The following is a 15,284-nucleotide window of genomic DNA, read 5'->3' as shown; positions in this document are numbered from 1 at the left end:
AGGGAGATTTTAAAGACTGCATGGCTACCGTCTCTGCATTACACTCCTTTCCATTAGATTCTACCTATAATGTGAATGAAATACTTTCCCCAGTCTTAGCCGTTTCCATGACTGTGTTGCCATGGGGAAATGTAGTAAGCATGCTAGTCTGTGTAATATTTACTTAGTAAATTCTTTCTTTAAATTTTTATTTTTGAATTTATATCCCACTTGTTAAACTTCCTCTGCAAGCCAGGCAGCTCAAGGCACCTAACAGTAAAAATGAAAATAAGAGATTTGTGTCTAAAAGAGATGCAGTATCTTTCACTATATGACATGTACCTCTTAGTGAATGGGATGCAAGCAACAATATGCTTGTACAGAAAAGCAAAAATAGGCTTGAAGGGAAATTGGTTTTTACTGTGCTTGTGATATACTGCTCAAAATGTGCAGAAACAAACTTAAGATTGGCCTTACTATTAATCGGGAGTAGTGCAAATGGCAGCTGCTTCTAAGTAAGTATAAATCTTCTCTGTGTTACTAAAAGTCAAGTCAATTTTATTTATTACAGGTTACAGATCCAGGCAATACAAAAACATAATATTATATACCGTATATGCCGGCGTATAAGACGACCCGGCGTATAAGACGACCCCCCAGCATTTCCACTCAAAATATAGTTTGTTATATACTCGCCCCTCTTCCGCACGCCTTCCACTTTTGCACTTTCTTTTTGAGGCACTTTTGTGCACCGTGGAAGCGAATCCCGTGAAGCTGAAAGGAGCAGCCAGCCTTCTCCCAGCTCCCATGAAGCGAGGCTCGCACCGCCGGGCTCCCTGAGGTATCCGGCTGGGGCTGTCAGGAGTTGTTACCGCTGGCATGGCTCGCGTGGCTCCAGTCCGCGTTGCCTCGGGAAGGAAAGGCAAAAGGAAGAGCCGCAGCGGCGCTTTGCAATGGCAGCAGCGGCTCCTGGTTTTGCCTTTCCTTCCCGAGGCAATGCGGGACTGGAGCTGCGCGGAGCCGCGCCAGCGGTAACAACTCCTGACAGCCCCAGCCGGATACCTCAGCGGAGCTCGGGCGGTGCGAGCCTCGCTTCCTTGGGAGCTGGGAGAAGGCTGGCTGCTCCTTTCGGCTTCACGGATTCATTTCCACGGTGCGCAAAAGTGCCTCAGCCGCTGGCAGCCGCAGTGCTTCCCAATTACTATTTGCCGGCGTATAAGCGACCCGGCATATAAGACGACCCCCAATTGGAGGCATGTTTTTCAGGGCAAAAAGTCGTCTTATACGCCGGCAAATACGGTACTTGATTTTTAAAAAAGTCTGTGATTATGCTTCATCCGTTTTACTATTAATGAATCATTAATTCTACTAGTTACCTTACAAACCCACAACAGCAAAAATTATTTTAGGAATATATATATATATATATAAAACCATACCTAGAATTTCTCTACTTATCAAATAATATTACTAAAAAGTGTTATGTGAAAGTCTCAGTTGACCAAAGCCAAGAGGCAGGAGTAAGTATTTGTGAGAGTATCTGACAAGAACAATCTTATACAAGAGATTTTGACTTGAAAGCAAGTGGAATAAATCACATGAAATGAAGAAAATCAGATATATTTGTTTGTAAAAATAACCAGAGGCGTAAATAAATGCAACAAGTCTGAATTAAGTTTGTCTGATTTTGTGAAATGGAACTGATGAATCCTGCAGGGAAACGAAGGTTTAGGCTTAATTATGAAAGAAAGGCTACAATGTCAGCAAAAAAATTAATTACTGTCATTTAGTTTGTTGTGGGTGTGAATTCATATCTGGTTATTGTTGTATTTTTTTACACTCCAGTGAATGGTGATGATGGAAAAAACAGGGATGAAGTTTTGGAGAAAAATAGTAACTGAATGAATGCGATCGGAGAGGAAAATATGTTGAATATGTGAAAACAAGAAGAAAGGAAGCACATTAAAACTGACTGGGTGATTTGTAGACCTATAAATGAATAAAATTGTGACTATTTGCTTAGTATCTGCTTTAAAAAGTCCATTTCAAGTATTTACTTATCTCTCATCTTCTTTTTTGCATTACAACATAATGATTGCTGCAAAAAATGTGATGAGAGAAAGTTATTGTATAATCTGCAGAGAGATTAAAAAGATGATTGGAAAGAATGTAGTCAAACTGAAAAAGGAATGGTAGAGACTGAAAGAGGCAAAAAAAATGCAGACTGGTTTTGTTATAAATAATAATAAAAATGTTTTAGAAGTGAGTGAAGAGGGCTAAACAAAAAGACCCCAGTAGAGTTTGGAATGAAATATAAAAGTGATTAAATATTTTGGGATGGAATTGAAATGAGAGATCTTTTTTGAGAGAGAAAATTTTATCAAGGATAGCAGGTTACATATACTTGACCTAAAATTAGAATAATTAGATGAATTAATGTATACAGTATACCTTTGTATACAGTTTACTAACAATGGGGAAATGAAACGTCAAGGTGTAGAAATGCTGGAAGAAAGATACTGGGTGACATGTGATCCGCAGAAAAGGATTGCGTATAAGCACATGGCTATTTTGTGCTACGAAAAAGAGGGTTGGGTAAATCAAGAGAGACATACATGTAAGGGGATTGTGGCAGGAGTGGGGTGCAGTAAAGCAGGATGAGATTGGGCCAAGAATAAATGGATGCCAAGGATTATGTAAAAAAGAGTGACTATTAGGAAAGAAGTATGCGGAAATGGTTTGATCATATAGAGAAAATTAACGTGGATCAAAACAAACTTATAAAGAGGAAATGTCGAGAAGAAGGGCAAAACTGAGAAAATTGTGGCTGGTTGCAATTAATAAAATCCTGAAAGAAGGAGAAGTGAGAAATTTAAAGAACAAGAAACTTGAGAAGTGATGCATAGATCTTGTTGAAGCAACGATTGTTTGCAAGGACAAAAAAGAGTTGGAAAAATATAGTGAACGATTTTGCTACAAACAAGTTTAACCAATGTTTTCTTTTCTTTTTGTCATCTCAAAAGTAACATGATAAAATATTTTAACTTTTAAATGTTTATTAAAGTTCAACTCTTAAATGGAGTCTTACACACCCAATTTTCAATGAAGTATATGAATTAGGGAAATGATATGAAACCATGAGCCAGTGAGATAAAAACTGCTACTGGACAAAGAAATAATTTCTCTAGTGCTATTGTATAACATACCAAGAGGACATTTAATAGATCCCAAATAGTATGGCACATGGGCAAGATGTAGGTGAAAGAAAGATCCTTCCCAACTTTATTATATGTATATGAAAACCAACTTTTCTTCCAGCCAGTAAACCCAATTGTGTCAAGATGAGCAGCAGTGAATACAAGCTTTTGTTCCAAATCCTCTAGTTCTAATATGACATATTGCAAAGGCAATATAAAGAAGATGTGAATGAGAAATCCCAAGGTTACGGTACTGTAATATTTTTAATGTAGGATATTTCCAAAGTCTGTCTTCAGTGTTATGGTTGAAGAAACAGAAAAGTAGAAGAACTGAAATATCTGCTGAATTCACTAGTTCAAATGACGCTCCTCTCGCTAATTGTTGAGAAATAACCCAATTTTGCAAAGAGAAAAACTGAGTTAAAAGGGGGGGCTATCCTTGGTGCTGAAAAAAAGGCCAACCCAGCCCAGCCCTGAAAGTGAACCCTTCATTCTGGAAAAAGATGAATTTTAATGAAGAAGGGCTCCTCACCATCTAGAGTTTCTCTGCAAACACATGCGATGGTCCCTATAAACTTAATGTTTTCAGGTTAGCAACCCAGTTCTCAAGCAGCTTTCAGGGTATGTGTGGAAGGTAATAGATTATCTCAGCGTGATTGAGAGAAGAGCATAACATGTCTATAGGAACCTGAACTGGAAGGAGCATTTGCTATGCTTTTTACCAGGGCTCTGTTTTAGCTATTTGTGAGGAGTGATTTAGAAGTTCCTAGACACTGTGCAGAAGTTGCTAATGCATCAAAGTCAAGGCTCCCTGCTTTGCTGTGATATTTTGCAAATCTGGGCAATAGATGTCATGCATAACAGCCCAGCATGAAGTGTGGACCCAGTTATCTTAACTATGGAGAAAATTTCCCTTTACCACCTCCATGAAAAAGGAAGGTTAAAAAAAAAATGGTTTCATTTTCCCTCAGTGGCACTAAACTCAGTGGCATTAAACTCACCATGCTGTAAGGTCACTGCATTTAGTACAAGCCACTTGGGAAACAAGAATCCCAGGGAGAGGCAAATGGAGAACAAAAAGCAGTAATGGAAAGAATTCTAAATTGCTGCAAGCAGAAGCTAATAAGCTGCAATTCAGCCGGTTAGAAAGGAAAATTTGCTTCCCTGAGGAAATTCAATACTGCCCTAAATACATGCCAATGACCATTCTGAAATATAATAATTTACATATGCAGTTCTCCATAATGGGTGTTAATCAAATTCTGTACTTTTCAATTTTATCTCCCTCTCACCCCCCAAAAAGGGGAAAAGGGCTGTTTTTATAAGCTCTACCATTCAAAATGTCTTGCCTTCAAAAATGTATAAATTTCACATTATTATTCAGGCATGATAGCACCAGAATAATTAAGGTTGCATCAAGAATATAATAGGGGCTAAAACATTTAATATCTCCAAAACTACACGATCAATCTTAATTAAACTTTCTAGGGGGTTAGTTCCAAGGACTTTTCAATTTTCTAAACAGTTATGGTTTACAGTGCTTGAATGTTAAGGGGCAAACATTGGATTTTGAAAGACAAGCAGTGTGTTCCCACTCCTTTTGAAATGCATTTTTGGCAAAATACAGAAAATTCATAGCAGGCATTTTGTAGCTTCAGTAGTTTAACATAGACAATGCTTTTAGAAATATAAGCCTTGTTGAAAATAATGGAGGCCGTTCGAATCTTTTTCCTCTAGAATGGAAAAAAGACCCAGTGACAGGCTTTGAATTCTGCACTAAGCCAAGATCTTATTTAACTGGGTTTGCCTTAGCTTGTTAAATATATCTAGCCATTATGATTTGTAAATCATGGCTTATGGCGGACACAATCAATTCTGACTGATTCCGATTTAAAACACAGCTTAGTTTAACAGGCAAGCTCTGCCACTAGAATCTGCATTTTTGCTTGTGAGCAAGCATCTAGCTTGATAGAGATGTCTTTTAAATTTATTTTCAATTTTTGATGTATAATAATATTGTTACTAAGTCCTGATTCATTTCTCATTTGAATGGCAGACTTCCCAAAGCGGTATCCTCCACGTGTATGAGATTACAACTTTTCATGCCTGGGCTAACTAACGCCAAATGGATAGGGAAGATCCAACCACTCTCTCCTACTAACTGATAAAACTGGCTACTATAGAACCTAGAGCGCTTAGGCTTATATTTCCCTCCTCTTCTTTCTTGGTTTAGCCTGATAAATAAAGAAATCTTGGTGGCCATGGCAAATCTTTCAGGAGACCCTCCCAGGGGTGGGATTCAAATGTTTAACAACCGGTTCTGTGGGTGTGGCTTAGGTGGTGGGCGTGGCTTGGTGGTCATGTGACTGGGTGGACATGACTCATGTTATTGGCTGAGTTTGGCCAACTCAGTATCACTTACATCGAGGCACGCATCTCCTCGCCTGGCCTCTCATGACTGTGGGGATGCTGCAACAATTGTAAGTGTGAAAAATGGTCATAAGTCACTTTTTTCAGTGCCATTGTAACTTTAAATGGTCACTCCACACAAGCAAAGTACCAGCAAAGGAGGGAAAAATAACTCCAGAGAAGTTCCTGAGACAGAAAGCCTAGTCCTGCCAAGAATGTAATAAGGGTTAACGGAGAGGCAGTTTCTGTAAGCAACACCAGAATGTTTCCTTCCTGCCTTCCTTACAGGATTAGGCCAGTAATTTCTTTTAACAACCGGTTCTCCGAACTGCTTAGAATGTTAACAACTGGTTCTAGCGAATAGGTGCGAACTGGTAGAATCCCACCCCTGGACCCTCCCTCTGTTCTAACCTGGGTTTACTAGATCTCACTTTGCTCACTTCACTTTTATTGAAGACAAGTTCATTGGGCTTCCAAGCTAGCCAGGCCTTCAGCGGGGGATGACACATTATGTAATGGGCAAGTGAAGAGTCCTTTTCATTACTATTTCATGGCTAAGAAGAATGGAGTGGTGCAATTGCCTGGAATAGAAGTCCAGCATTTTGTGTATTGAGGGTGGGAGTGGTAGCAATGCGAAATACTAAGCTCTGGCTACTGGGTGCACATTTCCATGAACAAGAGATCTACTGTTCATTTTCTTGCTTGTGTTTGTGATCAGTGGCTGAATCACAGTGCTTTTTTCAGTTCCATCTAGAGTTCAGTGTTTTCTTCAAAACGCCAAGCATTTTAAAATTTAATTTTTTTCAGAGCGAGATTGAAAGCTCTCTTCTTTAAATGGTTTAGTGATTTTATTGCTGATAGTATTCCTTTTATTGGAGACTATTTTAGTCCTAATGTATTAGTTCTATGCCATTACGCTACTATTTTCAACTGCAGATTTTGTATTTTATATATCTGGTACTGTTGGGTGATTTGAAACTATTAAGGTTGATTTTTCTCAACCTAGAAAGCACACTGGTACTTGTCATAATGTGAACAGGCTTCACACTTATGCAAGAAATGGTATACTGACAATGACAATCAGTTTGGTGTAGTGATTAAGGCAGGCATCAGGCTAGAAACCGGGAGACTTGGAGTTCCAATTCCATTTTAAGCACAAAGCCACCTGGATGACCTTGGGCAAGTCACTATCTCACAGCTATGGGAAAGAAGCAATGGTAAACCACATCTGAAAAACCTTGACAAGACAATTAGAGGGACTAGTCTATGCAGTCTCACAGAATTGGACATGATTGAAGAGAACAATAAGAACAAAGCCCTTACAACAGGGGTTCCCAACTTGGGGTGCTCCCACACCCTGGGGGTGCGAGACGATATTCCAGGGGGTGTGAGAAAAGTCCAGGTAAATAATAGGATATTGGCTATATGTTGGCATTTTTATTTATTATGCAATGGATTAACTTTGTTTTCATTTTAGAGTTAAGTATCGTTATTTAGTGGCCGTCACATACATAGCTGAAAAGATTCAATCCTACCATATATTTAACGCGTTCAGTAGTTCCTAAAGTCTAAATTTCAGGGGGTGCGAGGTTCGAGTGAAATTTCTTTAGGGGTGCGGGGCGAAAAAAAGGTTGGGAACCTCTGCCTTACAATAACATTTAATATTTGTTTAACTTTCATACTAGGGTAAATGATACAGAATTCTGTGTAGAGTGGGATCAGCTGATTGAGAACTGAGAATCTTTTATAATAGAAATGGCTATTTTTTATTCCTATCTCAAACTACATGCAGCAAAGACTTTCCACTAGCCATTTTCAAGTACAACAATCCAGATTGACACTAGATGGAAGCAAAGGTAGAGCTTTCTCTGCCTCTCATGTAATTTGGTGAACCTCTGGTTTTTTGTCCTAATCTTACTTAGTAAGAACTAAATATTAGGATTCATTTGGAATTACTCCCAAGTAAGATGATGATATGGAATTGTAGACTTTATTTGCTTTGTGCTAATTTAGTTGCAGAAGCTAATATCTATTTCCTCCAGAGCTGATATGCCTTTGCATGCACATTCCATGATTAATTGCAACTAAGCATATAAACTACCTTGATTTATCTATTGGTTCTTGATAAAATACTCCACAATGCCTGCTTTGTGATATCTTCTTCACTTTTTAAAGTTGCCATTTGATTATGAAATAAAGAACATCTATGTGTATATTTATTGTGCTTACCGCTCTTATGTGCATACATAAACATGTAGATGCATGCAGAGTTATTTATTTATTCTTTATTTATTAATCATCTTTATTTATTTATTGTATTTTTAGACCACCATATTATCCAAGGTCACAAAATATGTGTAAGGTATGTCGATGATTATTTTCCTATCACTTCTTATCAAGTCACTGTAACATGTTGTAATGCTCTTTTAAAAATGCAAAAATACTTTGCCAAGTTTGTTAACTTTTAGTTTTACTTTAGCCGATTCTCTTTTGGAAAATACTTAATCATATAATTTAGTTGCCGTGGAATATAGATAATAATAATTACTGATGTTTTTTACAAGCACTGTAGCTTTTCATTTTTGAAAAAAAAAATTGCAAATTACTCACTTTTTCCTCTTCCTCTTAAATGCACTTGTCAGATGTACGAAAAGTGAGAGATGAGCTCCAACAAAATATTTGTCATTTTTCACTGCTCATTTCCAAATCCTTCTGCTTAAAACTCTTTCCAGAACAAAGCCAAGTCACGAGCCTGTCTAAATTTATTTATATATATTTATTTGTTAAATTCATATACCATCCGTCTTGCTGTTTGGGGCGACCCTAAGAAACAATATTTAACTTACTTAGCAATACAATAACAAAAGGATACTTAACAATACTACAGTTGATATAGTTGATATAGATAAGAGGGAGTCAAGCTATTCTCCAAAGCACCTGAGAGTAGGACAAGAATGGGTGGAAACTAATCAAGGAGAGAGAAGCAACCTAGGACTAAGGAGAAATTTCCTGATGCTAAAATATAGCTTTAAAGAGGGGCCTGCCTTGCTAGAGCATCTCAGTCTCCCATCCTAATAGTTCTTGGTTTTGCTTATGAAACAAAGCATGGAAATTCATTTCTGCAATCCCTGCTTCCCACACAGGAACAAAAATGCTGCAGGCATAGCTTGTTGTTGCTCTTAGGCAAGAAAATCCACAAAGCACACATAGCTAGTGACCTCCTCAGAGGCTTAACTGTTCAGATAATTGTTTTTTAAAAAACGTGAACTTTCCCTACTTCAAAACACATTGTCTTGTTTGATTTCTTTTTTAAAATGAAGCCCACGCACCCCTCTTATTACAAGATTATTTCTTCTTCTCCCAGAAGGCATTCTTTGACATTACCCAGATTTGTTGCCCTAAAACTGTTGTAAGCTGTGATATCCTCCATTTGTCTTATCGTAGGCACATTTCCAGTTTGTACACAAAGCACGCCTTGAAATTATGACAGTGAGTAAATAAAAGTGAGTTCTGGGTTATTATTCAGAGGAATGCACAAAACAGACTCCAATTTTTCTTTGATTTCCTCAATTATATTTTCTAACTTAATTTTCTCGTTCATTTCCTAAGTTTATATTCCAGGATTCCCCAGTGCATTGGCTGTGTGCTTCTCAGAACCAGCATTATTGCTATAAGTGTCTTATGAAGCACAATATACTTTTATGCATGAGGAATTGCTATTATTACAACTTTTGTGGTGGGACCTTGAGATTCAGAGCAGAAGAACAGAGCATCAACAACGAATCCTTGTAGATGCTGTATTCCTCTGACAATTCTTTACTGTGGCAAAGATTGAGTAATAGTAGCACCTCTCCTTTAGAGTAATGGATCTTTTTTATTCTGCATCCCACCTATCAATTAATGAAAGAGTTTGGATCTTACTAGAAACCCAAAAACATGAAAAGAAAGAAATGACTAAAGGTTCACATGCACATAATAGGCAGCTTCATGATTTGCTTCATTAGTAGCTTGGTCTAAGCAAGGATGATAATAAAATTAATCACCACATTTAATCCACTGGTGCCAATGCAATGAAATCACTCCACTGATATAGTTCTCCATTTGTGCCTGTAACAAGCCCCTGTAGGTGTATCTCAGAAAATGTCATTAAAAAGGATAACATTAAGTTGTACTATGTTATCCAGTCTGACAATTCAGCAGATGGATTCCAAGGATCATGTGTCTGTAGGTATATATTTGAATGTGTGGGATTGCTGCCTACCTGAATTATTTGTTTCAGAGAATCAATAAATACCAATGAATTAGTCTACATGGGGTTCCATCATTTTTAAGTGATGCCAAACACCAAGAACAGCCTTTCCTCAATTTGGTGCTTGCCAAATGATTGAATACATCCTCCGTAATTTCAAGTTAGCAGGTTCTTTGATTTGCTATCATCGACACTTATAATGTTAGAAAGAAATTATGGGAGTTCTAATCTAGGTTCTGGAGGGCATTGGGTTGAGGAAGAGCATCTCTGTATTAGGGGACAGTTAGCTAGGCAAGGTTAGTGCCACGTCTCTACCAATTGCCCTTAAGTTGGGCAGAATTAGCCTCTCTACACAATGATATTAACTTGCATTTAAAAGAAAATCCGCCTTTCTATGCTTACAGTCTGGCTCTGAAAGGCAGTAAAAGTTAAGCTTCTGTGTCACTTTTGATTAAACTCCTAAGTGATTTAATAGAGAATTTTAAAAACCATATTAAAGTCTTAAAGCTTGCAGGTGTCAGAGATTTAACAATCTTGATCCTCCAAGCTGCCACTAAAGGGAGGCCAAGAGTTATATTTCCAGCACGTGGTATATTCTCCCCTGAATAGCATGAAAGGAAGGCACAGTGGGCATTGTATATAGAAAATCTTGTATGTCCCACATGGGGAGAAGCCTATACTAGCCTGCTAATACTTCGTGCATAATGATCCTTTGCTCTCGGTTGCTCCATTTACCTGTATTATGGCTGAATTCAAAGACTGGCAATGCAGATTCATAATCAAGTAACTGTGCTCTGACTCATGTGGGAGCTAAGGGCCACGAGAAAGGGCTATAGCCTCTTATGTAGGATGGTCAACATAAGTAAACAGCAGCAAAGAGTGGCCCCTTACCAAACAGTAGGAGAATGACATGACTTCTCTAGAAGCTGCAGGACTGCTTGCTTTCCTCACTATTTTTTTCAAGGGCCAGCGAGAGCTCACCGGACACCGCCAGAACCGCGACGCTTTCCAAGGCGCGGGCCCCTCTCTCGGGGCGAACCCATTCCAGGGCGTCACTAATACCACTGGATCTTTGGCCGATACCTGGAATTAGGCAACATCTTTGCTTAATTTTTGTTAATGTCAATAAATAAATGGTAATCTTGTAGGAGAGATTAAAAAGAGGATTGGACCCTGCTTTTGTGGTCATGTCCTTTTCCAACCATGTTGTGCAGAATAAACATTAAGAAATGTAAACAATGCATTGGAAAAATACTGCATATTTTGGGACACATTCAAGGAGCATCCTTTTCTTGGTAAAAAAGATAAAATACGCCTTCATGAGCTCCCAGTTACTATCTAGTCTAGGAAAGCTAAAGAATATTTGTTCCATCCTACCTTCCTACAGCAAAAGAGAAATAATATCTTGGGGGATAACAACAAATTAATTTTCTCAGCAAAAATCCTCAGTTAGGTTAGGGCTGTTCTGGAACTGACCAGAAGGAATAAGTTCTCCACCCACTGATAAGCCAGTGGCATGCAGAGGCAGGACAGCAATCGAACTTTAAGCAGGCAGCAATGGCAAGAGCTTTTGAAAACATGCAGAGTTTAATCCCATAAAATTGCAAATCTGTTGGAAGCGTTTACACCAGGAATAGCCCTTCTGGATTAGCAAGGTCGGAATAAAGTTCTTTCCTTCTATCGCTAGTGCAGATATTTGAAATCATATCTCTTTTTCATACTTATCCATGGCAGATGAGCCTGGGACATCCACAATTTCCCCGAGAGGCTAGAAAGGGTGGGAGGGAGAAATGCATCACTTCAAAGAGGCGGATGCAGATATACCTCCTCCCTATGGATTAATACTGCATACATTAAAAATGCCCCTGCGATTGAAACTGCGTGCAGGAAAAGTTGCAATCATGGTTGGCTGAATTTGTCATTATTTTTCCCCTTTCCTTTGTAGAATTCATCTGGTTCAGGAACTGTAGTTTATTAGTTCTGCTGTGGTAAGCCAATTACTTCACAATTACCCTACACAAATACACTCATGTGTAATAGCATTGGACAGAAATACAATACAAGCAATGCACAAACCAATAGTGCGCCAAATAGAAATTAGATAGCCTGTAGTGCAAATTATGCATATAGCCAACTCTTCTGTGACTGAGCATGTACAAACTTCCCGTCTTTCATTTCATGAAAAGAAGCAAAATTCAGAGGGAGTGAGAAGCGAGGGCAAAGTTGCCTGAGATGCAGAGTAACAAAGTGATGGAAACACACATTGCGACAGCCCATCAGATTCAGTTCTCTAACTCGCAGGAGAAGCATTTTCAATACAGTACTCAAGAACATGGCTGTGTCCCTTTTAATCAGCATGGCGATTCCACTTTGAAACAGTCAGAAATCATTATTTGGAAAGTTGCTCAGGTGAAAGCCACTCTTTGCTACGTGCAATGAGAAGATTCAGCAAAGGAATGGAACTTTACAAGGAAAAGGAAGACCAGTGCTAACTCTCAAGGAGGATCAAGCAGCTGATCTGGCCAAACTTACAGGCTATCACAAAAGAGATACAACTGATAGTAAAAAAAACCCAATAGGTGGCTTTGGTGCAGGACAACTAACCTCACTCTGGGTTACTGGACAGTTGGGAATTGGACAGTTAATAGGCAAGTTCACTGCTCACTTCATAAGCAAAGTTTATTTTCTAATCAATTTAGCTGCTCATCATAAGAAGTGCCTGTGTCCCATCCAGGGCTGTTTCCACCCAGAACCTTATGACAGCAATCATAGTTCAAAAGGACAATGAAAAATTGGAGAAAATTCAGAGGAGGGCAGTCAGGATGATGAAGCCCTCAGGAGAATGGTTAATGGATTTAAGAATGGTTAACGGATGTTTGGCCTGCAGCAAGGGTGACTGAAAGGAGATATGACAACAGTCTTCAAATAACTGAAATTTTTTGACATAAAAGAGGGAATGAACTTATTTTCTATTGCCTCAGAAGTCAGAACCAGAATGATGGGTTAAAACTACAAGTGAGCAGGTTTAACCTAGATATCAGAAGGAGGCTCTACATCATTGACAATGATGTAGTGAATTCACTTTTTATTTTATTGTTATTTATTTTTTTAGATTTTTTTTAAAAAATCCTGCCTTTATTATTTTATAAGTAATTCAAAGCAGTGAATGTACTAAATACTTCTTTCTCCCCCTATTATCCCCACAACAATCCTGTGAGGTGAGTTGGGCTGTGAGAGAGTGACTGCTCAAGGTCACCAAGCCAGGTCTCATGCCTAAGGTGGGACCAGAACTCACGTCTCCTGGTTCTAGGCCAGCACTTTAAACACAATACTAAACTGCCTCTCACCTTTGTCAGAGGTCTAATTCTGCACTAAATAGAGGATCTATCCAATCCTGATTCCATGACATGTACTCAAATCAGTGCAGAAATCAATGTATTCTTTGTAACAGCAAAGTATCAATGCATCATCAATATTCTTTTTTGTTAAAAGATACATACCAAGGTTGGATGTAATTAGTTTTTATGAGACTACTGATATACACATTCAATTTCTGAGTGAAATCCACAACCAATCTCCAGTCTACACTGGGCGGGGGATGGAACTATATGACTTCCAAAGTCCCTTCCCACCCGCATTCTATCAGTCTACAATTTGAGTGGCTCTCAGTGTGCCTGAAATTGATGCCAAATTGTAGCTTGAGGATGGACTTTTAAATATTTCCCTTTACATCCTATTATTTTTCAGAGATGCTGTAACATTTCTAAATTGTAATAGAAAGTTGTGACTTTGTGATCCTGTACATTCATAAAGTGCTGAAGCTGATGAAGGCTTGACACACAGAGTTCACAGCAATCAAACAGAAGTTTAATCAGCACGTGGGGACAAAGATGTTCATCTTCTTCCTTACATATTTAACCCCTGGTGCTATAGAAACCTCATTCCATTTTTTTCATCTAGATTTTTAACCCGAGGGTAACTTCGCTTTCTAGGTCTTTAGTTTATAAACATTAGCCATAACTCCAAATAGTTTTTATAATTCACGGGGTTCTTGAGATATTACTCATCTACAATTTTTCCATATTATTCAAGACCAGTTCAGCTTTCCCCAACTTTTAGTTATACCTGATTCTGTTCCTCATAATCCCAGATGATCTGGTATGTTAGAATTATCCTTTCACACATCAGAAAAATATCAGGTTGGGAAAGGCTAATATAATATCTTCCTGTAATAAAGCAACAGTCATTTTCTTGTAGCACATTTATACATTCAGGTAATAGAGTACCCACATGCAGCCAATTGACATTAGAATGTTAGAAAGAACTGGCTAAGAATCAGTCCCAGACAACTCAAGCATAGAATAAGCCATTTTTTGTTTGTTTTTAGTAACTTTTCTATAAGGATATGTACATGCAAGGGGAAATTAATCCAATTCTTTTGTCTATGTCATATATTATTTTTTTAAATGAACATATAGGACATGGTCTCTGGTCTTAATATCAAGAGTTCTGCAATAAGAAAGAACTTACAGCCTTTGTAGATGTCTGTAGGTATCTGTACAGCTGCATATGAGTAATTAACTTTGGTTTTGAAGTTATCATCATCCGTGAATTCCAACTTCAAGGAATTAGATTTCTCTCTTTCAACCTCTTCCCCTTCTGGGTCATCCTAGGGGGAAAAAAAGGACACATATCATAAAAAAAATCAAGTCAGGAAAATGGTGATAATAACCCAAAGAGGGTATGGCAATGGATTTTGCCATTGAACAGGCCCCAAGAAAAAATGTATATGGAAATTCTGAATCATCCGAGTCATGGTTGCTCCAAAGGTGCTTTTTCCAAAAGGCAACTGAACTTACTTTGTTTTTTTCCCTTTGAAAACATTTTCATCCAAGAAACTTCTTCAGTTCAGAACTTCAAAACCTTTGGAACATCCAAGAAAGAGGAACCACCAAGTTCTTACCTTAAAAAGTGATCAATGGCCTTTGGAGGTCCTAAACAGGAAGCAAGCTGGGGACACCTCATCTGCTGATATGCTATCAGTAGCCAATTTGAGCATTCAGCTACAAGTAATGTTCAAGTAATGTTCTTCCCCAAACCCCAAAAACTTTAACCTTAGACTGTCTACTATTGACCTCACCCCTTTCCTAAGAGGTCTGTAGGGGGCGTGCATAAGCGCACCAACGTGCCTACCGTCCCTGTCCTATTGTTTCTCTTATTCTTTTATTTTTTCTTATATGTACCCATTTCATGTATTCACAACCATGTATACACTTATACTTATTATCTTGTAAACAATTGGCAAATCAAATCAAATAAATAAATAAATAAATAAATAAATAAATAAATAAATACATAAATACATAAATACATAAATACATAAATAAATAAAATCTAACAACTGTACTGTCTGCATAGTGTGTACATGTCCATATGTCCATATATACCCA

General features: G+C 38.1%; 1 protein-coding gene across 2 annotated transcripts in view; it reads right to left on the bottom strand.

The window, feature by feature from the left end:
• The window catches only part of CACNA2D2 (calcium voltage-gated channel auxiliary subunit alpha2delta 2), a 681,501-nt gene that overhangs the window by 147,674 nt on the left and 518,543 nt on the right, over nucleotides 1-15,284 (bottom strand). For both annotated transcript variants that reach the window (XM_087954963.1, XM_087954964.1), the window contains exon 6: nucleotides 14,365-14,503. In XM_087954963.1, coding sequence (XP_087811089.1) covers nucleotides 14,365-14,503 — 139 coding nt within the window. The remainder of the gene's footprint in view (nucleotides 1-14,364; nucleotides 14,504-15,284) is intronic.

This window comes from Notechis scutatus, chromosome 2 (assembly GCF_049901735.1).
Source record: "Notechis scutatus isolate UNSWTSFEM ecotype Mainland chromosome 2, rNotScu1.2, whole genome shotgun sequence".
Taxonomy (NCBI): Eukaryota; Metazoa; Chordata; class Lepidosauria; order Squamata; family Elapidae; genus Notechis; species Notechis scutatus.
The sequence above is the reverse complement of the archived record's forward strand: the minus strand, read 5'-3'. Positions and strand labels throughout refer to the sequence as shown.